Below are 21,276 nucleotides of genomic sequence, written 5' to 3' on the forward strand. Positions count from 1 at the left end.
GGCTAATAAAAATAAGTACAAGTTATATGGCAAAGGCATCTATTTCCATTTCATTCTTACGCACAAGAGACTTGACATCCCAGGACAGGCTGTTTTTATTTTCAGAGTATGACAAAGACCCAGGAACTTAGCGCACTAATATATTGAAATGTATTTGAAAGATCAGCATGAAATTCAGTGCCTGTGAAAATTGGGCCCTATGGGACATTGGGGATTTAGAAGAAACTTTGCAAAAAGAAACATTTCACAAATTCTTCTGGTTTTTTTTTTTTTTTCCTTTTTCTCCCTTTTTTTGGTGGAAAACCTAAGTCAAATAGAAGATTTCGGTGACAATCTGGTCTAGCAAACCAAACCAACCTTCTCCCATCCTCAGTTTCAAAGCAGTCCCTTGCACTTAACTAGAAGGGAGAGGTGCAATGGGATCCAGCTACCGAAAGCCATGGTTTGAATTGGAAACCAGCTGTAGGACGGGTACACTCCATGGGGCAAAGGGACAGGTTGGGCATGGTGAATGGGGGCCCCAAGGTCTAACAGCCAAACCGTCCTTAACTCTGCCCATCAGCCCATCCCACTATGGCTGACTGTGTCCCCCACCCTGCTTTTCCCCCTCTCTTCCCGGTACCTTTGGCTGCTGGTAGTGCTCCATGGCCATGGTGATCACGTTGAGGCCGATCACTCCTGTGATGAACAAATCCAGGTAGTGGCTGGTGCACATCTGGTGGATCAGGAGGCGGAAGCGGGAGTAATCCGAATAGTAGGGCTTACACTGTGCTTCTGCAGCAGGGAGGAGGAGAGCGGAGAGGCACATCAAGTCATTTCTCTGCGTCTTTCTGAAGTCAATGCACCCTCACTTTCTAACTCCAAAGATGATAAATTCTAGACCGATTACAGCAACATGCTGTCTTTTTTATTTCCTTTTTTTTCTTGCTGGCATGTTACCATTTTTAAAACACAGCAGGGCTCCCGTCATCTTACATCCATTAAACATCTTCAGTGGAACATGCGCTATACTCAGCCTTATGGCATCAGGGATGAGGTGAGCTGGGACTATTGTGCTGCTAACGAATGTTTTCCCTGTAGGGAAATTTAAATTAAATTTAAATTAAAACAACAATTTTTGTTTCTGCTGATCTTAAAAGTCCCCAAAGTATCTGAAAACCCAATTAACAGTCAGATGTTGGGGACAGATTTTACTAACAATCGCTTAAAAATACAGGCGGTTGAATGAGAGGTGGTCTTTGAAAGTGTTTCAGACATATCATGTTCTTTGCAATAAACTGTAGAGAGAACAAAATTCAACACTTTGGCTGTCAGAGCTCTGAAAAATGGTCCATAAAAATACCAAGGAAAACTGATCAGTCAGCCTTAGCGATTAGAAAATAATGATCCTCCATTTAGACAAGATTATCAAAGTACAGATTTCACTGTTTAGCTCATTCCCGTGTTCAGCTGCCTCAGGGATGACACATGCTCTTTAGACCCCAAATGTTCCTACAGATAAACTCATTTACTCACCTAATCTCTAATGAGGAAATGCCAAGACTGAGTATATAATTCAGTACAATTTTCAAGGAGGCATTATAATGCAGATTGAAGTGGAAAGGACTGTCTTGAATATGTCAGAGTATAATATTAGTCTCATAATTAGATGATCAACTGGTTATGAAAATTATTGAGCTGTAAGAATTACACGGCTTGATATTTAGTGCTGCTGAGCAAATGTACAGTTTGATACATTATTCCGAGCAAAAAGTTGGGCAGAATGAAGCCACGAAGCACAGGTTTGGGTTGCCCTCAGGGAAAACTAATTTTAGAAGATTAAATTTTGTCTAGAAATAGAATTCACTTTGTCAATAGCCAATGACATTGTAATCAAACTCACAGATTTAATGGTTTCATGTGCTCTTTACTTCATATCAGGATCCTGAAAAATCAGAGAAGTTTTGTTTTTTCCATAGAGACAGACCTTTCACTTACAGCCCGGGGACCAGAGAAACAAACCACTCAGCAGTTTTATTCTGTAGGGGTTTGGAACACCCAAAATTCTGCTTCAGTGTCATCAAATGAAAGGCAGTATTAATATTCACTTTCTGATTTGCAGTGTGCTTTAGGTGATCTGTATCCGAGTGCTAAAGTATGATATCGATGAAAAGGTCTATAAAATGAATTTTCATGCTGAATCTATTGAGTGCTTACAAAAAAGCAGACTGGTAGCTGCTGACTCACTCATAAGACTTTGTCAGATATTTCAGAATCTGCATAAATCTCCATAAAGTCAAGATCTCTCTATCACATTATGCTAAATTATGAGTAGCAAATTAACTAAAATGTTTGAATACAATTAGGTTAGGAATAGGACCTATTTTTATGAACCAACTTACCATCTCAGAAAGAAACACCATCGTAATTGGATCACTTACTTCTTCTACATTTATGTATAATTCACATTCAAAAAGAAAAATGTCAATGTTTCTGCCTTTTCTTGCAATGGATTTACTTATGAATAATTACACTGGAATTCAAATTTTTTCTTAGCTTTGATTGACAGGTAATTCCAAATCCTACAGAATAGCACCGACGCCGTTAGAACAGAGAGAGGATTTAGAAAGAGGTTGTAAATGTCTCCTGTGCAGGGCTCCTGCACCTGGATTAGCCAGCGCATCACCTTATAAACAGGGTTGCTAATTGTTCATGTATCTGCAAGGGCTTCTGCCTCCTTTGCACCCCCCTCTCCCAAACCCCAAAGCTCCTTTCCACCTTTCCCAGCACATGCCCCCAGGCTTCCACGGCCAAATGCTCTGGATGCTGCTCTCGCAGATGCCCTTGCAGCCTTAGAAAATTACCATTAGTAAATGTTTCATCCTTCCCTGTTAACTTTGTTAAGAGGGGATTTGTCAACCCTGTTTATGAATCACGCCACCACTCACTTCACCGGTCTCCGCGTGCCGGCCATGCATGTTAGTGCAATACGGATATTATCTCCAGATGAACCACACGCAAGCTCGCATGCTGTCCAAGGACTATAGATAAATACCTACTGTGTCTAGGCGGGCAGGGAACTTTCTGAGCAGATAAACCACTTTCTTGCTATTGTATAAATACCACTCATTGAACCCGACCTGCGCAGGTCTGCAGAGAAGTTGGGTGTTGCTCATGTGTAATTACCCAGGCGCAAAGCCCGTGCCCCCTATCACACAGTATCATTTCTAATCGTTGCAGTAAAGATCTAAACAATACCAACATCTTGGGAAATACAGACATCTGTTAAACTCCAGGTGGTGAACTTCACAACTAACACAACACCACATTACTGTACTGTTACAATACACTGTGTCAAGAACAACAAGAGCTCTGGGTTAGTCTTGGTTATTACTGGAAAGGTTAACTTGGCTTCCCGGCACACACGGCGTTAAAGAAAAGAGGAGGAGAGCAAACGAACAAAAGAAGAATTGGCAGAATGAGAATGTGAGAAGATGGGGAAATACAGCAAAAGCCCACTACGAGACATCAGGCTGGTAAACAGGGTGTAAATCAAGCTGCTTCACCATGGCTGGAGGCCAGGAGTGGGGGAGAGGGAGAAGTGACTCAAATTTAGATATCATTACACTGGAGAAAATCAGCTCAGACACTGGAGCCTGAGCAATCTCCTCCTAACCCAGGTAGTAAGGAGATTTTGCTGCTGGCTGAGAGCTGATTTGGGAGAGTCCCACCTGCCTGTTCATCCTGGACGATGGTGGTCTAAGGGGACTGGGCCAGGAAGGGGAGTGGGTGCCTGGCAGGGCAGGCACTCGGCTTTAGGTCATCACTGTTACGGGCTCTCAACTCAAGTTGTTTCCCTGTACTCCTCCTGGCATCATCCCGTGGGATTATAACCGATTCCCTTGACAAGGGCTGGGAGGCATAGTGTGGCAGCCCCAGCAGCCCCAGCCTGTGTCCTGGGGTACCCAAACTCATCACCATCCTCTCCTGCCTATTGGAAAGGCAGTGACCATTGCTGTTGCAGGATAAACGTTTGTCATTCCTAATCCGGCACTAACTTCTCCCTTCAGCCATGGTGATCACAGCCCAGGTTTGGGACATTAAGCCCCACGCTGCTGTTCGTCTGACAGTTCTAGGACATGACCTGTGACATGGCACCAGTGACCAGCAAAGCAGCGCTGGAGGCACCCCCATTTTCTGCCAGGCAGTGCCCCTGCCAGCTCCCAGAGGGTCCCAGGGCTTGGCTGGTGCTGTGGGAGATGGGGCCGGGGCCACTCTCTTCCCATTAACTGCATTTTCTTGGGGGGAATTGGGCTGCACATGTGGCTCTGAAATATCTCCGAATAGCGGCTGCCTCCGAATATAGCCCTGTCAAGAGAAAAATTGCCACTTTCCCCGAGGTGGCTTTCGAGCCGGAGGTGCGTGGGCATGGGAAATTGGAATTCACGAGAGTGGGACAATTCCATTACTGTCTCCTCCAGCTTCTTCCTTCTCCTATAATAAGGGAATTAACTACTTTGCAGGTCTGAGTATATCTGGAGGACAGCAGCAAACCAGTGAGCAATGAGCCCGTGACGCAGCTGGATTTACAAACTGTATCAAGAATATTATTAGGTTAAAAAGAAGTTTGCTCTGAAGGAACTTTTTTTATTTAAACACAGCATTTTGCTTGGCTTTTATTGTACTGAATGGATTTATTTAAAAAAAAAAAAAAAAGGCAAAATGGAAAATGATAAATTATTTCCACTGAGAAGATTCCAGTTGTGATAGAATGTAGACTCAGGGAAAAAAAAAGGAAAAAATAAAATTACAATATCTCACTAAGCACCAGGCAGCAGCACACACACACAATACTCCATCTTATCTTCACAGAAAGAGGAAAGAAACTCTCTGTAAGTGCAGAGATGTGTGGAAGTTTTGGGGTCACAACTCCAGATTTTTCTCTGAACCACAGGAGGTTCATCTACAGCTCCCGGGACTGATTCCCCCATATTCCCCACAGTCAGGTTCAGAAAGAAAATCCTTCTATTCTCTTATGCCGATGCCTGAAGAGCAGCGTGGTAGATTCACTACCACTGGATCCAAAGAAAAGACAACAAAAGGAAACACAAAGCACAGACCTGACAATCGCACACTTTTTGAAGGCAAACTAAGAGTTTTTTTGAGCCTGCATGGGATAACGGAGGGGTTTGAAATGAGTTCAGTGCCTTAAAAATGAAATAAAATAAACCAGCCTTGATGTAGCTCTGTAGGACCAGGAGAGGAATCACAACCAAATAAAAAGAAGAAAAAATAAATAGACCCCCAAACCCAATGACAACACCCCACCTTGCGCTGCCCCCATTTTGCAGGAGAGGACAGGAGGCCTACCAAGAAAAGCAAGAGTGAAGGCAAATAAATAAAAATACTGGGAATGGCAATGGGAAGGAGATTCAGGATTTATTAAAACATGTTGTGATAACTTCCAACAAGGCCTTAGAAATAAAAGGTAGAAACCTCGATCTCCCCAAGTTATCCTCTGCGGTGAAAGCCAATAGCCCCCACCTTGCAATTTTTATTTAATCAAAACTCCTTGCATTATATGAGAGATGGATGGAGCCCTGCTCCCATCTCAAGCAGTGGGAGCTTGTTCACAGGTGAGAGTTTTAATGACACAATTTTCCTAGCATATTATTTTTGTCAAAAATTACAGCTATATTTGTTTCTATGTTGGTGCCTCTTTAATTATTCAGGCTAATATTCTTAAGCTATGAATTAAACAAAATGCTTGTCACATCAAAGCTTCTCCTAAAAATAAAAAGAGCAAGGGACAGATATGCAGCCCTGAGCACCGTCCTGGCGAGGGGGGACGGGAAAGGGAGATGTGAGCAAGCCCTGGTCAGGGTGGCCAGGTCAAAACCCCAGCAGTGTCCCTGAGCTGGTCCATCTCCACCAGGACCTGGAAAGGCTTTGAGGTGGCACCTTTATTTCTTTTCATTCACAAGATGCTTCATGGATCAAGTTACTCTTGATCTGTACAAAGAGTTGATAAGCTGGGCAGCACAACGGCTAAACCCCATGTCCACACTGAGGGTTGGTGTGGGGTTGATCTCTCTGTTAAAACACGGAGGCTCTGCACTATACTGAATTTTACCCTGCTGAAAAAATACTGTGCCTCCCTGAAGCACAGCATCTGTGGAGCAATGAGCAAAGGCTGGAGAAATAATGAAATAACCTCCCTAAGTGAGACTGCCTGCCTTCCAGAGACACTCCTGCAAATTATTCAGAGACTCCTAAGTTGGTGGTTGGAAAGCTAGAGTAAACAATAAAGGACCCATTTCACAGTCCAGTCATTATTCTCTAAGGAAAAACAAAAACAAAAAAAAAAAAAGGAGAAAAAAATAAAAAGCCATGAAAAGTCTGACAGTGTCTTAATGAAAACCAGAAAAAAAATAATACTGAAGAACGTAACATGATCAAGGGTAAATTAAGGGTTTGCAAGTGTCAGTCCTGAGCCAGGTCTGAAGACCTGCAGTTCAGAATGATACGCGTGTGCCATGAAGGAAGCAAACGAGCTTTGCACCACACACACGGTTTAGTGGGATGCCTCACAGCCGCGGTGGCCAGCCGTTAGTGACACAGCACTGCCATTCAAGTGGGACGAGACGTGCCGACTTCCCAGTACCTTGCACTGGACTGGCTGAGCTCTCCATTAATACATCATCCAGCATTAGATCTAAAAGAACGAAATGGCATTAATCACCCGGCAGGACACACAGCAAGACCTCCCTTCCCCTTCCGAGGTCCCTATGGCTCTCGGGCTCTCCGTTGCCTCTACTGGGAATGTTTCCTTGAGGGATCCTCTCCTTGTACGTCATGGAGGGTGGGCTCAGGTGCACAGGCTCATTTTGAAAAAGGAAGGGATCTTGTGCTTCTCCCATGTACACAGGTGGAAGCCCAGGAGATCCCTGAGAACCCCCTTGCTTGACGATGATGAAGGAGAAGACACTTCTGAAGGATGGACTTTGTACATATCCTGCTGGGCCAGCGCACCTTACATCTGCCTACATCTCACCAAGCTAGGATCTCACACGCTTTTCACATCTCTGATTGGATAAATGCATCTGAAGAGTCTACAATCAAAAATGACTGTGCAACCAGTTAAATGTCTACATCTGTCCATGTCTGACACCCATAGGCTGGTTTGGGCATCTGGGGACACGCAGGAAGCCCAGCTGAAAGGAACCCCCCTGCAGTTGCTGGCATAATCAAAGCCCTAGTCTTGGTATCATCTGCAAGTTCCCACCATGCAGAATGGAGCTAAGCAATGACATCTGTTGCCTCTGAGGGCAAAGCTGGACACGGTCAATTAAAACCAACATTTCACTGAACGCGAATTGGGAAAACTGTTCTGAAGCGATTTGGAGGGCTTCATACTTTGCTCTTGAAAGGTTTTTATGGCGATTGAATACTCAGCAATATTTGATCCTCAGTAAAATAGCTGTTTATTGCCTCTTTAATTAGGCATTTCATAGGACTGAATGAATAACTACATCTCCAAGGATGGTTTGTGATTCCTTCCCGCTGGGAAATTGCCCAGACTTATGTCTCCTCTTCATCTAGTTCCTCTAGCATTATAAATAAGGACATTAATAACTAAACATCTATTTTTCTTCTACAGAAATGTCTGCTTTCCAAAACTGCAACTTTAAATAGGGATCTTTCTATCCAGCCTTTAAAAACATTTTCTAACTCATCAGCCTGAAACTATGCTTGGGAACTTGGACTGACTGAAAGAGCTTTCTAAGCATTTCCTTGATGTGAAAAACAACCAAAAAAAATTCTTTCCATCTGTATCCCACTTAACTGAGAACAGTCTAATGTGTCCTCCATCGCTCTTGAGGGAAGCCTCCATGTTTCCACTGACCATCGAGGAAGCCAGGCTCTCGGCATAAACCAAAGTTTGATGTCCAGAGGCTGGTGTGATACATCCTACTGGTTACAAAACCTGTGAAGCTCATGGGACTTAAAGATGTGACCAAAGGAAAGTGCTGGGTAAGTGCTGAACTGAGAGAGGCTGAGACACCGCTGCGGTACGTGGTCTGTCACAGCTTTTAAACACCTCTTAGACTATTAAAAAAAATAGAACAGACTTAATATTACCAGCTTTCGGAACAAGCGCCTGATCAGACAGCCTCTTAAACAGTACTGAAGTCTGTCAAAGATAGAGAAGAGATGTGAAAGGGGACACAGAGAGAGCAGCAGGCGGACAGACCAGGGAGCGAAAGCGTGAGACCACGGACACAAAGGGCAATGGAGAAAGTTCAGTCAGAAGAGAGAGCATGCGAGAAGAAGAGTACCTCTGACCTGTGGCCTCTGGCTGACTTATTTCTTACTTATTCAGCCAAATTAAATGAAAAAAAGACTAAGAGACAAATGTCAGGTTGGAGACTGTTGGCAGAGCGGAGGTCTAGCCTGCTTTCACCTGTAAAGCCTTCTCTAGGCAGGGCTGCAAGCTTGCACATCCAGTTTGGAGTTTGGTTCGGTTTGCATCAGTGCTATTTTATCTCGTTAGTTACTCTCCTCAACTGCTTTTTTTTTTTCTAATCTGTATTTCTCAAGCAAGTGCATTGATATGTTTCTCTAAGGAGTTTTTAAGCATTACTAGAATGAGATGGCTCCATTATTTTATTACACTCTTGAATAGCAGTGGTGTTACTGTGCCAATAAATAAACCTGCTTGATAAATGGGACAGGTAACATCACTGTGGCATTACAAGGCTGTAATAAACCAAATAGTGAATCCAGTTATCAGCAACAGTGCTCATGACTCAGAAGATTTATGGTGCCATCCGGCACTGCTGATCTTTGCAGTTGTCACTATTTGTGTAACACTGAGCTCTGCTATCCAAGAAGCTCCAGGTCTGATTATTATTATATTTTAATTTAAATAACCTCCAATGGAAAGGTCATTGCAAATCATGCAGCCATTAAAAAGGCTTCTATGGCTCCTTGCTCAGCCTAAAATGACACTATTTTCTTCATGCAAATTTTATAGCTGGACATGCTTTTGGGAGAAGAATGATCACCAGAAGCGAGGCAGGGAGGGGAGGGAGGAGGGGATCATGTGGAAGGTCAAGCAGGACTCAGAAAGATGAGGAAAGACTACCGACCAGCCATCTGTTTCTCCTTACTCCTTCTCTTTTTCTCCAGCCGGCGAAGCCTCTTCTCCTCCCGCCTTTTGGCTTCTTCCTCCTCCTGGTGCTGCCGACACTTGTGGAAATTCTCCACCACCACCCCCACGAACATGTTGAGGACAAAGAAGGCCACAATCAGCAGGAAGGAGATGAAGTAGAGGAGCATCCATGGGTTGTAATTCATGACAGGCTGCGAAGTGGAGGAAAGCAAATGTCAACTGAACCTCAAAAAAAAGAATAGGAGCAAATTTGATACAGCTGTCCCATCCACAAACCCGTAGGTGCCCCTTTGAGGCAGCTCAGCGTGCTCTGCTCTTCCTGAAAATTAGAGCCCTCTGAGACATTTTAGCTGAATGCTCCCAAAACACAAAGCACGTTGAGGACAGAAGAACCACCTCTGTTCTGCTAACAGCAGGACAGTACCATCCTTTACAGCTATTGTAAGTCCCTCACTGAAAACCTGTCCTACACAAAGCAATTCTTTTCTCCTGAAATGTCCAAATTTCTTAAAAAGTCAAACCATTCTTCGATGCAGTTCTCCTAATGCTAGTTACACCAGTTGCATGCAAAATCTGTAGGGAAAAGGCTAGGTCCAAATCCAGACTTTTCACTGGACTCCTTGTCACACCCCAGGACTTGGGTTAAATGCCTCCCTCGATCCTAACCCCATAACCCCATTTGACTGTGGAAGCCAACAGTACTTTGCAAAACAAGAGACAAAATGTGCGACCTTTGACAACTCATTTCTTACAGCTCTGCTAGAGCGCGTACCTGCTGGTCAACTCCCACAGCATCTAAGCCATCGTACATGATATCCACCCACCCGTCCTTGGAGGCCAGAACAAAGAGAGACATCAGGGCCTAGAAACACATAGAAAAAAAGTTAGACATAGTCGCATTAAAGCTCTTTTACTTGTAACATTTTACTGCTCTTTGCCCTTTCCTGTCTGAAGATTATCATTACCTGTCTGATAATGGGCCACTTTGATGCCCGAGGTTTCTCCTGGCAGCAAAAACCTACCAATGCCAGCGCCTGGTTCAGCAATGACCGCTAATTCAGAAACCACAAAGCCGAAGACAAAAGCAGCTTCATTTCCACCCTCCAGGTCTCTGCTGCTCCCAACTAATTAGTCCTTACCATGCTGCTAAAATAAGGCTGTGTTGCAGAGATGGTTGAAAGTGTCCGGCTCTATTAGACAAGCCCTTCTGCAAGATATATTTGGTTTGTTATGTAGCAGTGAAGCAATTAAGTACTCCACGAAGCCACATGTGCTTGTTCTGTTCCAAAAAGAAGTGTATGCCTGCTTGGAAACACTACCTTTGGGATTTACAGAGACAGAATGCTGTGTATGTGAACTGAATATTTACTGTGACGGGTAGTGCCCTGTAAGAAAATCCCATGGGATAATAATGCACAGGTTTTAAGTCAAGGAGGTAAAGGAGCAAAGAAGCAGATTACCATTCTATTAATACCTGGCCGAGATTATCAAAATTATACTTGTGCCGGACCCATTTGTAGCTTGCTTCTGTACAATCCGATTTATTTGTGATGTTTCTGGTGTCCTCCCCCTGGCAGACAAAAAACTTGCCTTTGAAAAGCTGCAAAACACGCAAAGAAGAGAGGAACTGTAAGGGTTCAGTCCGCAGGATTTCTCTGCAGATGATGGGCATTTCTCCTGGGGTACTCTGCACAGCCCACGCTGACCAGAGAAGTTAAGGGAAATGGCCTCATTCGTGCAGGTTATTAAGTTTTTGCAGCCTGTATAATATGCACCTAATGAGCAAATGCATGATTTCACATCGTTTAGGACACCCACCTCGTGCATTAGGTTGTCTGGTTCAGTGATCTGAGACTGGCCTAAAGGCCTTTGCTTCTGGGTCGCCAGCTCAAGTGTAGCCCCAACTAATAGCCCAGACCAGCTAATGGCTTCTTACCACACGTGGAATGACTTCAGTGACTCTCAGCTCAGTTAACGATGCTGGTTTCAAGAGTCACCGACAAATTAAGTGTAACGGGGTCCCTCTGTCAGCAGAGAAAAGGTGGCACTGAAGAGGTGCAGTGATGGACTAAGCTCTGCTCTTACAGGTCACAAGGGGACATGTCAGAGAGGAGCCAACCTGCTGCGAGTGACATTGGGCTCTTGCTGAATCAAGAGTGCTTGAATCAGTCCAGCTTTGGTCTCTGATCCTGAATGCTGTTCTCCAGCCATCATTAGGCTCTGCAGGCCGTGCAGGGGTCTCTGAAAATATTCCTTGTGCAGAGCTTAAGGAGCCAAGCCCAGCTGGTGCTGGGTACCTGATCCTGAGCTTATTTCCTTTGGTGTAAGCCAGGAGTGATACAAATCCTGGGGAGTCAGCTCCTGTTTTACACCTGCGTGAGGAACATGAGCTTCCACGTGCTTAATTCTAGACCTGGTGCTTCCCATGACAGAACAGAGTGGCAGAGGATGATCACTGCTTCAGACAGGGTGATCGATGCTAGCAGCATGGATGGTATCACAGACCAGGAGACATCCAACAAATCTAGTTTTATTTGCTGACAGAAGCTATTGACATTACTGTTTTGGGGGAAAATGGCAGCCTACGCTCCAGGCTCCTTAAAACACCACGTGGGTATGCAGAGAAAAGACGCTGACGGGTTTTGATCTGTTGTTCTAGACAAATATCAGTAGAAATAATAGCGAACAAGATAAACCCACGCATTACTCCATGGGTTTCCTTCAGAAATCAACAGCAGAAGGATGCTCTCCAGGCATGCAAAATTAATCACCACTCAATGCAGTCATAAAACTTCTGGATGCAAGAGAAGTATTCCCTGATCTTTCCATGGAGAAACACTATCCAGGGTAAGGCAGACTGGGGAGATATAGCCTTCACAGAGAAAAGTTTTAATTAAGCAGGAAGGTAAACAACTGTTTTTAATATATTGTTCTATAAATATAACTTCTCCAGGAGCTGGACTGTAATGCTACTCAGATGGGAGCAGGCTTTGAAAGCTACATAGCTACTAACAGGCTTTGAAAATGCAAAGCCCAATTTGCAAAACTGTTGATCCCTGTTAGTGCTTCAGATTTTAGCACTTCCGAAAGTGAAAGGCCCAGTGTGTCCTTCTGTACTTGTTTTACCTATCCATTTCTTGTGTCTTATGAATGACTATTCACATGTGGGCAAGCTCTACAACCGAAACAGTCTTGCTAAGAGGAAACACCCTGAGAAATGCGGACATCTGGATTTTAATAGCATTAAAAACCTCTGCTTTGATTCCCAGTTGATATTTACGTGAGAAAACCAACTGTAACTTTGAGATATCATCTTTTTATAGAAAATAGCTATGGCCCTCATCTTGCACCTAATTAGACATAAATATTAACTGAGAATTTTGCATCCTGAATACAGGATCAGTCTTGCTTGTATCTACCACTTAGGCACATCAATAGTCATGACAATTTAAAGTAAGACTGCAAGTCACTAGGGAAAGCAATCACGATAAGCAGGGAAGAAATTCAAAGAGCATACTGCAAGTTTTGTTGTTTGGCATAAATTTTCCTGTGTCTGAGTTTTATATTGTTTTATGGGATATGCTTAGTTTTATGAATCTGTTTAGTACAATGGATGGATGTTGTTGTACTGTAATGCTAAGCCAATCTAGCTGCTGAGGTGGTTATGGATGGCATGATTTTCTTCTCTGTTTATTTTCAATGCTGTATTTATTACTTAAACAGTATATTAGTATAAAATATTATATAAGACACCTTTCCAAAACAAAGCCAAACACAGCTGCTTTCCAAAGCTGGCTGTGACAGATCAGATAAACTTCAGAAAGAAATGTTATGTCAGAATATTTATATGAAACAATCTCTTCTTCCCAGGTAATGAGAAACCAATTGCATTGGAAACTCTGCCACTTTCCCCTCCGGGTTCCTGCACTCCTGGGACTGAGGATATTGCCAGCAGAGCTGGCAGGAAGCAGATTCAGAAATCTCTATTTCTGCAAGCTTTCAGTTATACAAACTGTCAGAATCTGAATGAATCTCCAGGTCAAGGTCTCTCTGGAGTTTACAAACCAACAATTTCAGCTTTGAGAGTTTCTATTTCCCCATGGGTTTATACCTAGAAAAGGTGGAGGGGAGATGTCCCCATGTTATCTCCCAGATGGAACAGGAATGGGATTTAACAGTTTCCCTGAGCAGAGTTTTTCTACTAGTACATGCCATGCCTCAGGCCTGACCTTTCTGTGCTGTGGCCAGGGGAAGAAAGTGGAGATATATCTTGATTCATGTCCCACTGCAGGCAGAGCAGAAGTCCTTGTGGTGGGGAAAGGACGAAGAAAGCCCACTCTGTGCCTTTGAGGGGTCACCATGTTGGTTTTTGTATCACTGCATGCAACAGGGAAGCTTCAAGAAAGTTCAACATCTTGAGTGACTTGGAAGTCAGGAATAAATGTGTCTTGAGAGCAGTAGAAAGGCCATGCTGTGCTGCTGGGGTGGGGACCAAAAGCCACATAATCCCTTAGGTTTGAGTCACTCCAGGCTGTTAACTATGGAAAGTTATGGATTCAAAACCAACACACGTTTCTAGAGCTGGGCAGAGAACCTTGATAGAACCAGAGACAGGCAAAACCAACCACACTAACTGGCTCTAACCATTGCTCCTTCAGCTATGGCTAGGAATGCGTCATGCTGGGCCACTGTTGTTAGGTTGTAATTGTTAATGAGGTTTTAATGGCTGACCAATAATGGGAAATTGCTTCCACTTCACTAGGAGTGAGGAGCGTTCCCCAAGAAGGCCAAACAGCCCATTGGTTCAAGTTTCAGAAAGGCTTACAGTGTGCCCATTGGTATGTGGGTCCATCTGGGGCTCATTACACTTTTAGGTTAGGTGCTGAGGCTGACAGGGACTTACCTGAACCCCCAGGATCCCAAAGATTATGAAAAAGGCACAGCAGATGACCACGATGTTCCCAATGGGCTTCAGGGATGACATGAGAGTCTCCACCACCAGCTTCAGTCCTTGGGCTCGACTAATGACTCTGTGGGGCAAGTAACCACAAAAGCTCTGTTAGTCCTGTTCATGCCCGATTCTGCCTCCTCTCAATATAGAAGATGTGAAGAAATCAGCATTAGGGAATTTTTTAGAATGGCAAGTAACTCAAAAATCATGATGGAAGAAGCAGTTCTGGAAGACTGACCTGTGAGATTATGGAAGTGTTTGAGGGAAAGGAGTCTCTGCCTACACATACAGCTTTGCATAAAAGAAGAGGAGGAGGAGACACATATAAAGAGCCAGGCCAGAAAAGTCACTAGAGAAAGGACTAGGAAAGCAAGATATATAGGCCAGTCCCATATCTTTCAAACTTGGAATGATAGTTTTAATCTAACTCATTACCTATTCTTGATCTGTTTGCTGAATAGCATCTTCCAGTTTTCATTCACTGTAATATATTCAAGCCTTGGCATTTTTCTTTTCCTATCATTCGGTCCAAAGAGCTCTCTAGGTTTCCAGCCTTGATCACACCTTCTCCAGGATCCAACCTGTTGGTTTGGGCCATCCACAAACACACACCTGTAGCCTGTTCAGGACTGCAGAGAGAGGGCCTCCCAGTGTCCATTCCTGCATAGATTTAGGCAAGGCTCTTGATTTCCCTGTCTCAGTCTGTGAAATGGAGCAGCCACACTTACACAGCTGCCTGCACATCTGTAGTGATTATAGAATCATCAAATGGCTTGGGTTAGAAAGGACCTTTAAAGGACATCCAGTCCAACCCCCTGCAATGAGCAGGGACACCTTCAACTAGATCAGGTTGCTCAGAGCCCTGTCCAGCCTAACCTTGAATTTTTCCAGAATGGGGCATCTACCACCTCTCTAGGCAACTTGGTCCAGTGTTTCACCACCCTCACCATAAAAAAAAGAGTCTGTACATGCCTTTACAGTGCTGCTGTGTACAGAGTCCTGAGCTACCCCTCAGTGCCACCACAGTCTCTGCTTTATACCCGCTGTACAACCTCAGCTGCTGAACCAGCAGTGTCCTTCAGGTGAAGCTTCACCAGCAGGCCCACAGGCATCTAACCTTATTTCTGTAGCTCCTCTCTGTCTGGTACCGCTCAGAATTTCATATCAGAGGATTAGATCATATGGGAAGGTTGGGGAAGAATAATGTGGACATCATGACTGAAGCAGGTAGGAAAAAAAAAAAAAAGGAGAAACTGCGCTATACTCTCAAAGACAACGCTACAATGAAAGGACAGGCTTGTGTGATTTAGAGAAGCCATCTCACCATGCTGGGCAAGATGAACAAGGTATTCAGGCTCACAGACCTGCAAGTGGAGAGCTGGGGGACAGAGAAAGGCATCTGAAGAGGTTGCATGCCTCCCTCCTCTTGATGTCAACTGGAATTAAAGCGTTTCACTTGCGCTGTAAATCAATTTGTACTGATGCCATAGAAACTGTGCTTTCCCAAGGCAGAAACAACTGTCTGCTGTGTAAGTCAGAGGGAAGCGCCTGTGTGCTTCTGGGTACTGGCTGGTGACGCCTTTGAACACTTGGCCCTCAAAAGTGTCACAAACTTTCCCATTTTCTTGTTTCTGCCTGGTTCTCTCTTTTGCCATGAGAGTCCTCTCACTGCCTCTCCCATTACATCCCAAGTCTGACTGCACCACCTGAAGCACCGCTGGTGTTTTGTTGCCTGGAGAGGATCCAAGTTCTCCTCCTCTCTCCCCCTCCCGGCCATGGTACTCCCAGCAGATATCCCCATGGACACATCCACATGCCCAACATGCATGGCCTTAGCTGGGACCACAGCCAAGCCTGCACCAACCCTCTCCTGCCCCCGAGCCAACAGGTTTAGCAAACCGCAGTGCTCAGTGCTTGGGCACAAGGTCTTTCAAAATTTGTTGGCTTTAAACAGTATCTTGAAAAGCTAAAAATTATTTCCTTTTCTTCTGGTTAAATATTTACTCAAAATGTCAAGGGTAACTCATCAATTATCATTTCAAAGAAGAAACAGATGGTGGTATTTTTATCCACTCCCTTACCCATGAAACACAAAAGGCAGATGCTGCTATTCCTCACACTGGGTGTCTCTTCCATGTAGCTGCTGTCACTCCCTATTTTGGACACCTCGGCTTTCCTGATGCTCAGATCTGCATTATTTTAGGGAATAAGCTGAGCGGTGAGATGGCTCAGGGACCAGAAGGCTGCTCAAAGGTGAGATGCCCCAGGGGTCAGTGTGGACCCCATGCAGCCATGGCAACGTGGAGACTGGTTGGTGTGGGTTGCCAAAACTGCCCATGTGAATTAGCCCAGGCTGAGGTCTTCTCTGGGGCAGCTACGCTGCTGCTGCCATGTTGTACCTGCATTGAGGCTGAGAGCTGAGCTGAGGCCAGCTGTCAGAGGAGGCCAGACAGCAGGTTAGTGTGCCCAGCTCAATGAGCTGGTTAATCCAGCCTAAGGGGCAGTGCCTGCAGGGCAAGGGCTCTTCCCACTCCACCTGAGTGCACAAAGCAATCCTTGTCCTGGACAGTCTGAGGCTGAATCTCTCTTCTGGATCCTCAGATGGTCTAAAGACCTCGCCATCCCTCATGTGATACCCTCACACAGCCTTGGGTGAAATACTACAACTGCCAAAACTACAGATGGGAAACTGAGGCATGGAAGGACTTCAAGCCATGTTCTCAGAGGTATGTAGGCAACTCATTTCCAATGATTTCAATGGTAATTAGGTACTTTGGAACCTTTAAGGATCCTGACTTAGGTATTCTGTCCACTGTCACACAGGATGGAACTGAAGTCAGGTCTTCTAAATCAAAGGCCCGTGGTCTAAACTACTGGAGCATCCTTAAATTTTGGGGAACAAGGAAGAAATTTAATCTCCAGAGTCTAAAGATGATAATTTCCTCCAACACTTATTAAGAAAGCCTATTCTAGAAATAATAAAGTGATTTCCCTTGTGAGATACTATTTGGTATCCAGCAGAGAGAGAAAATAGGAGGTTACTCATCTGACTTCGCAGAGTCATGTGTGTTGAGGAAAAAAAGGGCTGAGAAACTGCAGCATTTGGCTGCTTTCAGTGTTTTGATCAACCAGGGAATTCCTCAAATGAGAATGCATGAGGGTAAAAGCTGCCACCAGTTTAGCTCCACGCCAATGCTGTTTCCAGCCCTACAGAGAGAGAAGACTTTGAAAAGATTTTGAAAAATAATAGTTCTTACTAATGAAAACTTTCAGACCTTGGAGCTGCCTCAGACTCAGGGCCTGATCCAACGTTGAGGCAAGTCCATGCAAAGACTCCTGCCACTCTCCTGAGAGTCTGATAACTCTCTTAAGAAGTGCCAATGAAATCCTCAGCATTTCCAAATTATTAGTGTCACCTCCAATATGTCAACATACAGCATCCCCGCACCTCATCAATATTGCCCATGGTCCTGCTGGTATCAGGCTTGTAAACTCATCTGACCCACGACTCCTGCAATTTATCGCTGAAGGATGCAGCTGATTTGGAGCCCTCTGGGCGTGCCACAGCTGTAGACCTGCCAAGGTTGCATTCAGGACAATTCCAGTCCCAGAAACTAAAATGAGACCATTTTCTTCCTTTCAGTGTGAAGAAATGTTAATTCCTCAAGTTCTTCCTGGTTCTGCTGGTCTCAGCATTCCCAATGCTGTTAAACCCCTGGTGTGAGACACTCCAAACCCACTGCCAGCCTCATCCCAGCTGGATCACATTTACTAACATTAAGCCTGCTAGCCTGATCAGAGCTCTCAGAAGAAGTAGCACTTAGATGAAATAGCAGATCAACATTAATGAAGACCTTCCTCCACAGATTAAAAAAAAAAATAGCAAAGGTGATAATATGAAAGATAGAAGAGAATCTATGAAATGACTATTTCATATTGTGATGGTATGAAAAGTGAATAATTTATCCATCTGCTTTGGAAGTCAAAGCCCAGGCTCTGTAGAGAGTAAAACAGCACTGAAGTCCATCCACATTAAACTTGAATACATTTTCAATTTGATTTCTCTTGTATCTTAAGCTACAACACTTGATCCCAACAACAGCAGGTTGAACGCATTAGGAAGGAATGTTATTGTATAAGCAATCCCTCTACTGGCTGAAACATCAGAGGGTCATGGAAACATCTTTAAATGTCACTCCTGTGTGAACATATTTTTGGAATTCTGGTCATAAAGCTGGGCTCGAATCCTCATGGATTCAATTTGGAGGCTGATAATCAATCATGCAATCAAAAGCCCACGATTGGCACACAGGCCAGATTTTAATGACTGGGCAAAAACCACAAACATGTGTAGTTCTGTGTGCTGTGTAAAGCAACAGGGTTGTTTTCACAGGAGAAAATAAGAGACAGAATGAGGGAGGTCTCTTGCAAGAACCCCTTCAGACCATCAACCAGGAAAGCCAATGCAGAGATGATGAAGGCTGTCCCTGCTCTTGAGTTGTGACATGCACAGCCATGGCTGGGCTTCTCACTGAGGGTGTTGTCCCTGCAGCCCTGTCCCCAAGGGCCCACAGAGAGGGAGGACAGAATGAGCTGGGTTAGCTCCTCTGTGGTGGGGATGAAGCATTTGCTTTGTTCTCTGCCCCACACCTCCCTGGAAAGGAAGAGCATTGGCTTGGTCTCCACGGGGCACTTCACCCCGACACAGGGACTGGAGCCACGGTGTGCAAAGACCTCAGGTTGCCTATCCCAGCTGTCATCCCACATTGCTCCAGCTGAACATCCCAGGCAGTGACGACGTGATCCCCGAGCCATGCGGTGCAGCCCGCGGCAAAGGCAGAGCGGGCAGCTGCGGGCAGAGGCGTGCTCAGGGCAGCCCAGATGTGCATCGCAGAGGCAGATGGGTTTACACATGTGGAGATTTATGACTTACTGAAAAGCCCCCAGTTTGATGGCTGCTTTTTCATTTCCTACAAATCTAATTACAGGGGAATAGAACTGATTGTGAACATATTTAGGGAATGGGCTTGTTGCTGTCTTTTTACATTTCCTTTGTAGTAGAAAGCAGCATGTTGGCTGAAAACATTCACACACTCTCTTGAGAAAACATATCAAATGCCAACAGGAATGGAATAGCAATGGAAGAGCCTAATCCTGCACATGCTCCAGATGGCAGGTCTTCCTCCAGCCTGCAGTTACTCAGTGGATTATTCCCCATAACTGCAGACTACTCATGCACATAGGTGACTGCAGAGAAAGGCTCTAGTAAACAAAGACCCAGGTCCTGGCCAGGCAGACCTATAGATCTACAAAGAAGCATACAGGGCTTTTACTAGGTCAGACGGGTGACTCTAGCAGGGCTCAGCACAACCCAAGCCTCTTCCTCTACATCCAATTTAACTACACCACCTCAAAAGAGAAACTTGCATTCCACAGTTCAGAGATGGGAAATCAATCCTTCTTTTACCCAGAGCTATCCAGATTATTTTGTAGTTTTTCTTAACACAGGTCAAAAATCAGCCAAAACGGAAGAGCAGAGCAGATCTACTGAATCAGCAATCTGGCAGAAACTACCCTCAGAAACTACAGTTGACATGGAGATGCCGGGGGACACATGAACAGAAAAAAGTCTGGAGTCACGTAGGAAAGACAGTCTAGTCACATGGTCAGGGAGCTGAACCACACCAATAGCGTTATCTGTCCAGATAAAAATGATTAAAAGCAGCTCATGTCCTAAAACTCACCAGGCACAACATACACATAGTCCAATTTAACAGAATGTCTTTCATAGCTGTTAAGAATATTTGAAAGATATATGTATAGGCACAGCCATTGTTATTTAGACTTTAATTCAAACAGGGGTAGCAAAACAACATCTTCTGTCAGAAGCAGGATCCCATTTTTCTGTCCTGAAAGTCCTGACTCAAAGCAAACCTTTTATGAAGGAAGCAGCAGTAAGATATGACAGGCACACAAAGATGCTTTGAGCAGGAAGGTTTATTAGCTGCTGCATAACAAGAGCAGCAACAAAAGTATTAAAGAGGGACTGCATTTAGCATGGAGAAAAACCTTCATGCCTTGGGGTACAGGACAAAACAGATGCCTGTTTGGAAGAGGCTGGTCCTTGGGCAGGTTCTTGTCAGTGGGGTGCCTGCCCCTGGAGCATGGGATACTGCCTGCTGCCAGAGATGGGGGACCAAGTTAGCAGGACAATTGCTTTCATCTTGTCTAGGCAATTTTCAAAGTAAATGTCTCTGTGAAATTAATGGGTAACTGAGGGAAAAAAAAGCTTCTTTGCATTCTAGGTTAAGCAACAGTTTAGTCTCTGCTTCCTTAAAAATGATCTGCCACCTGCTACTAATTTCCTTCTTTGTTATGAAAGCCATTGACTGCCTGAAGGAAAGAGGGAGAAGAAGCTGTTAAGCTGCACTTTACACAGAGCAAATGAGAACACAAATAGCAGGGGATGTGTGTTTTAATGAGCAAAAGAGGCATTGATCAGTTTACTACTGCACTTGAGGCTGGTCCCAAAACACAGCAAGCGCCCGGAGCTCCTCGCGGCTCTGCAGGACCTGCGGACGCTCATTGTCTGCGGAGCAGCAGGAGGCTGGGCACAACGCTGGCAACAGACGCTGTGCCCTTGTCTCGCCTGCCCCTTCCCTTGCACAAATGCTGCAGGAGAGGCTCAGCTCCCTCTTTGGCACACACACCCTACATTCATCCTCTTCCTCATCCTCCACTTACCTTAAGGGCCGCAGCGTCCTCAGCAGTCTCAAAACCCGCAGCATCCCCAGGATTTTCGTGCCGCTGTCCGACACCATCGAGACCAGAATGTCGATGACGGAGATGAGAACCAGCACCCCATCCAGCACGTTCCAGCTGCTTTTCAAGTAGGCTTTCTCCCCAAAACACAAGCCTAGTGCCACCACCTGCCCGGACACCAAGTTGCAACAAATGATAACTACCGCATCCAATATGTTTCTTCCAGTTAGCAACCTGCTGAGAATGCATTATTTACAGACACAAGTCTGCGAGTCCATTTGCTTCCCAGTATAGAAGCCTAATTAGACAAATCAGCAAAGTGTTATATTGCAAGGATTGTAAAAATACCTCTGCAGAAACATCCCAGATCGTTCCTTACAGCTGATGTATTTTTAATGCAGCTAAACAT

The 21,276-nt window shown here is 44.7% G+C and overlaps 1 protein-coding gene across 13 annotated transcripts in view; it reads right to left on the bottom strand.

Annotated features, from left to right (window-relative positions):
• CACNA1G (calcium voltage-gated channel subunit alpha1 G) overlaps nt 1-21,276 on the bottom strand; it is a 149,859-nt gene that overhangs the window by 26,281 nt on the left and 102,302 nt on the right. For 10 of the 13 annotated variants that reach the window (XM_074847039.1, XM_074847031.1, XM_074847033.1 and 7 more), the window contains 7 exons: nt 20,850-21,034; nt 14,058-14,184; nt 10,629-10,754; nt 9,927-10,016; nt 9,153-9,345; nt 6,644-6,694; nt 623-774 (listed from right to left, as the gene is read on the bottom strand). In XM_074847039.1, coding sequence (XP_074703140.1) covers nt 623-774; nt 6,644-6,694; nt 9,153-9,345; nt 9,927-10,016; nt 10,629-10,754; nt 14,058-14,184; nt 20,850-21,034 — 924 coding nt within the window. Of the gene's footprint in view, nt 1-622; nt 775-6,643; nt 6,695-9,131; nt 9,346-9,926; nt 10,017-10,628; nt 10,755-14,057; nt 14,185-20,849; nt 21,035-21,276 lie in introns of all 13 variants that reach the window. The other 3 variants (XM_074847034.1, XM_074847032.1, XM_074847043.1) reach the window with 2 other exon arrangements.

This window comes from Strix aluco, chromosome 21 (genome assembly GCF_031877795.1).
Source record: "Strix aluco isolate bStrAlu1 chromosome 21, bStrAlu1.hap1, whole genome shotgun sequence".
NCBI lineage: Eukaryota > Metazoa > Chordata > Aves > Strigiformes > Strigidae > Strix > Strix aluco.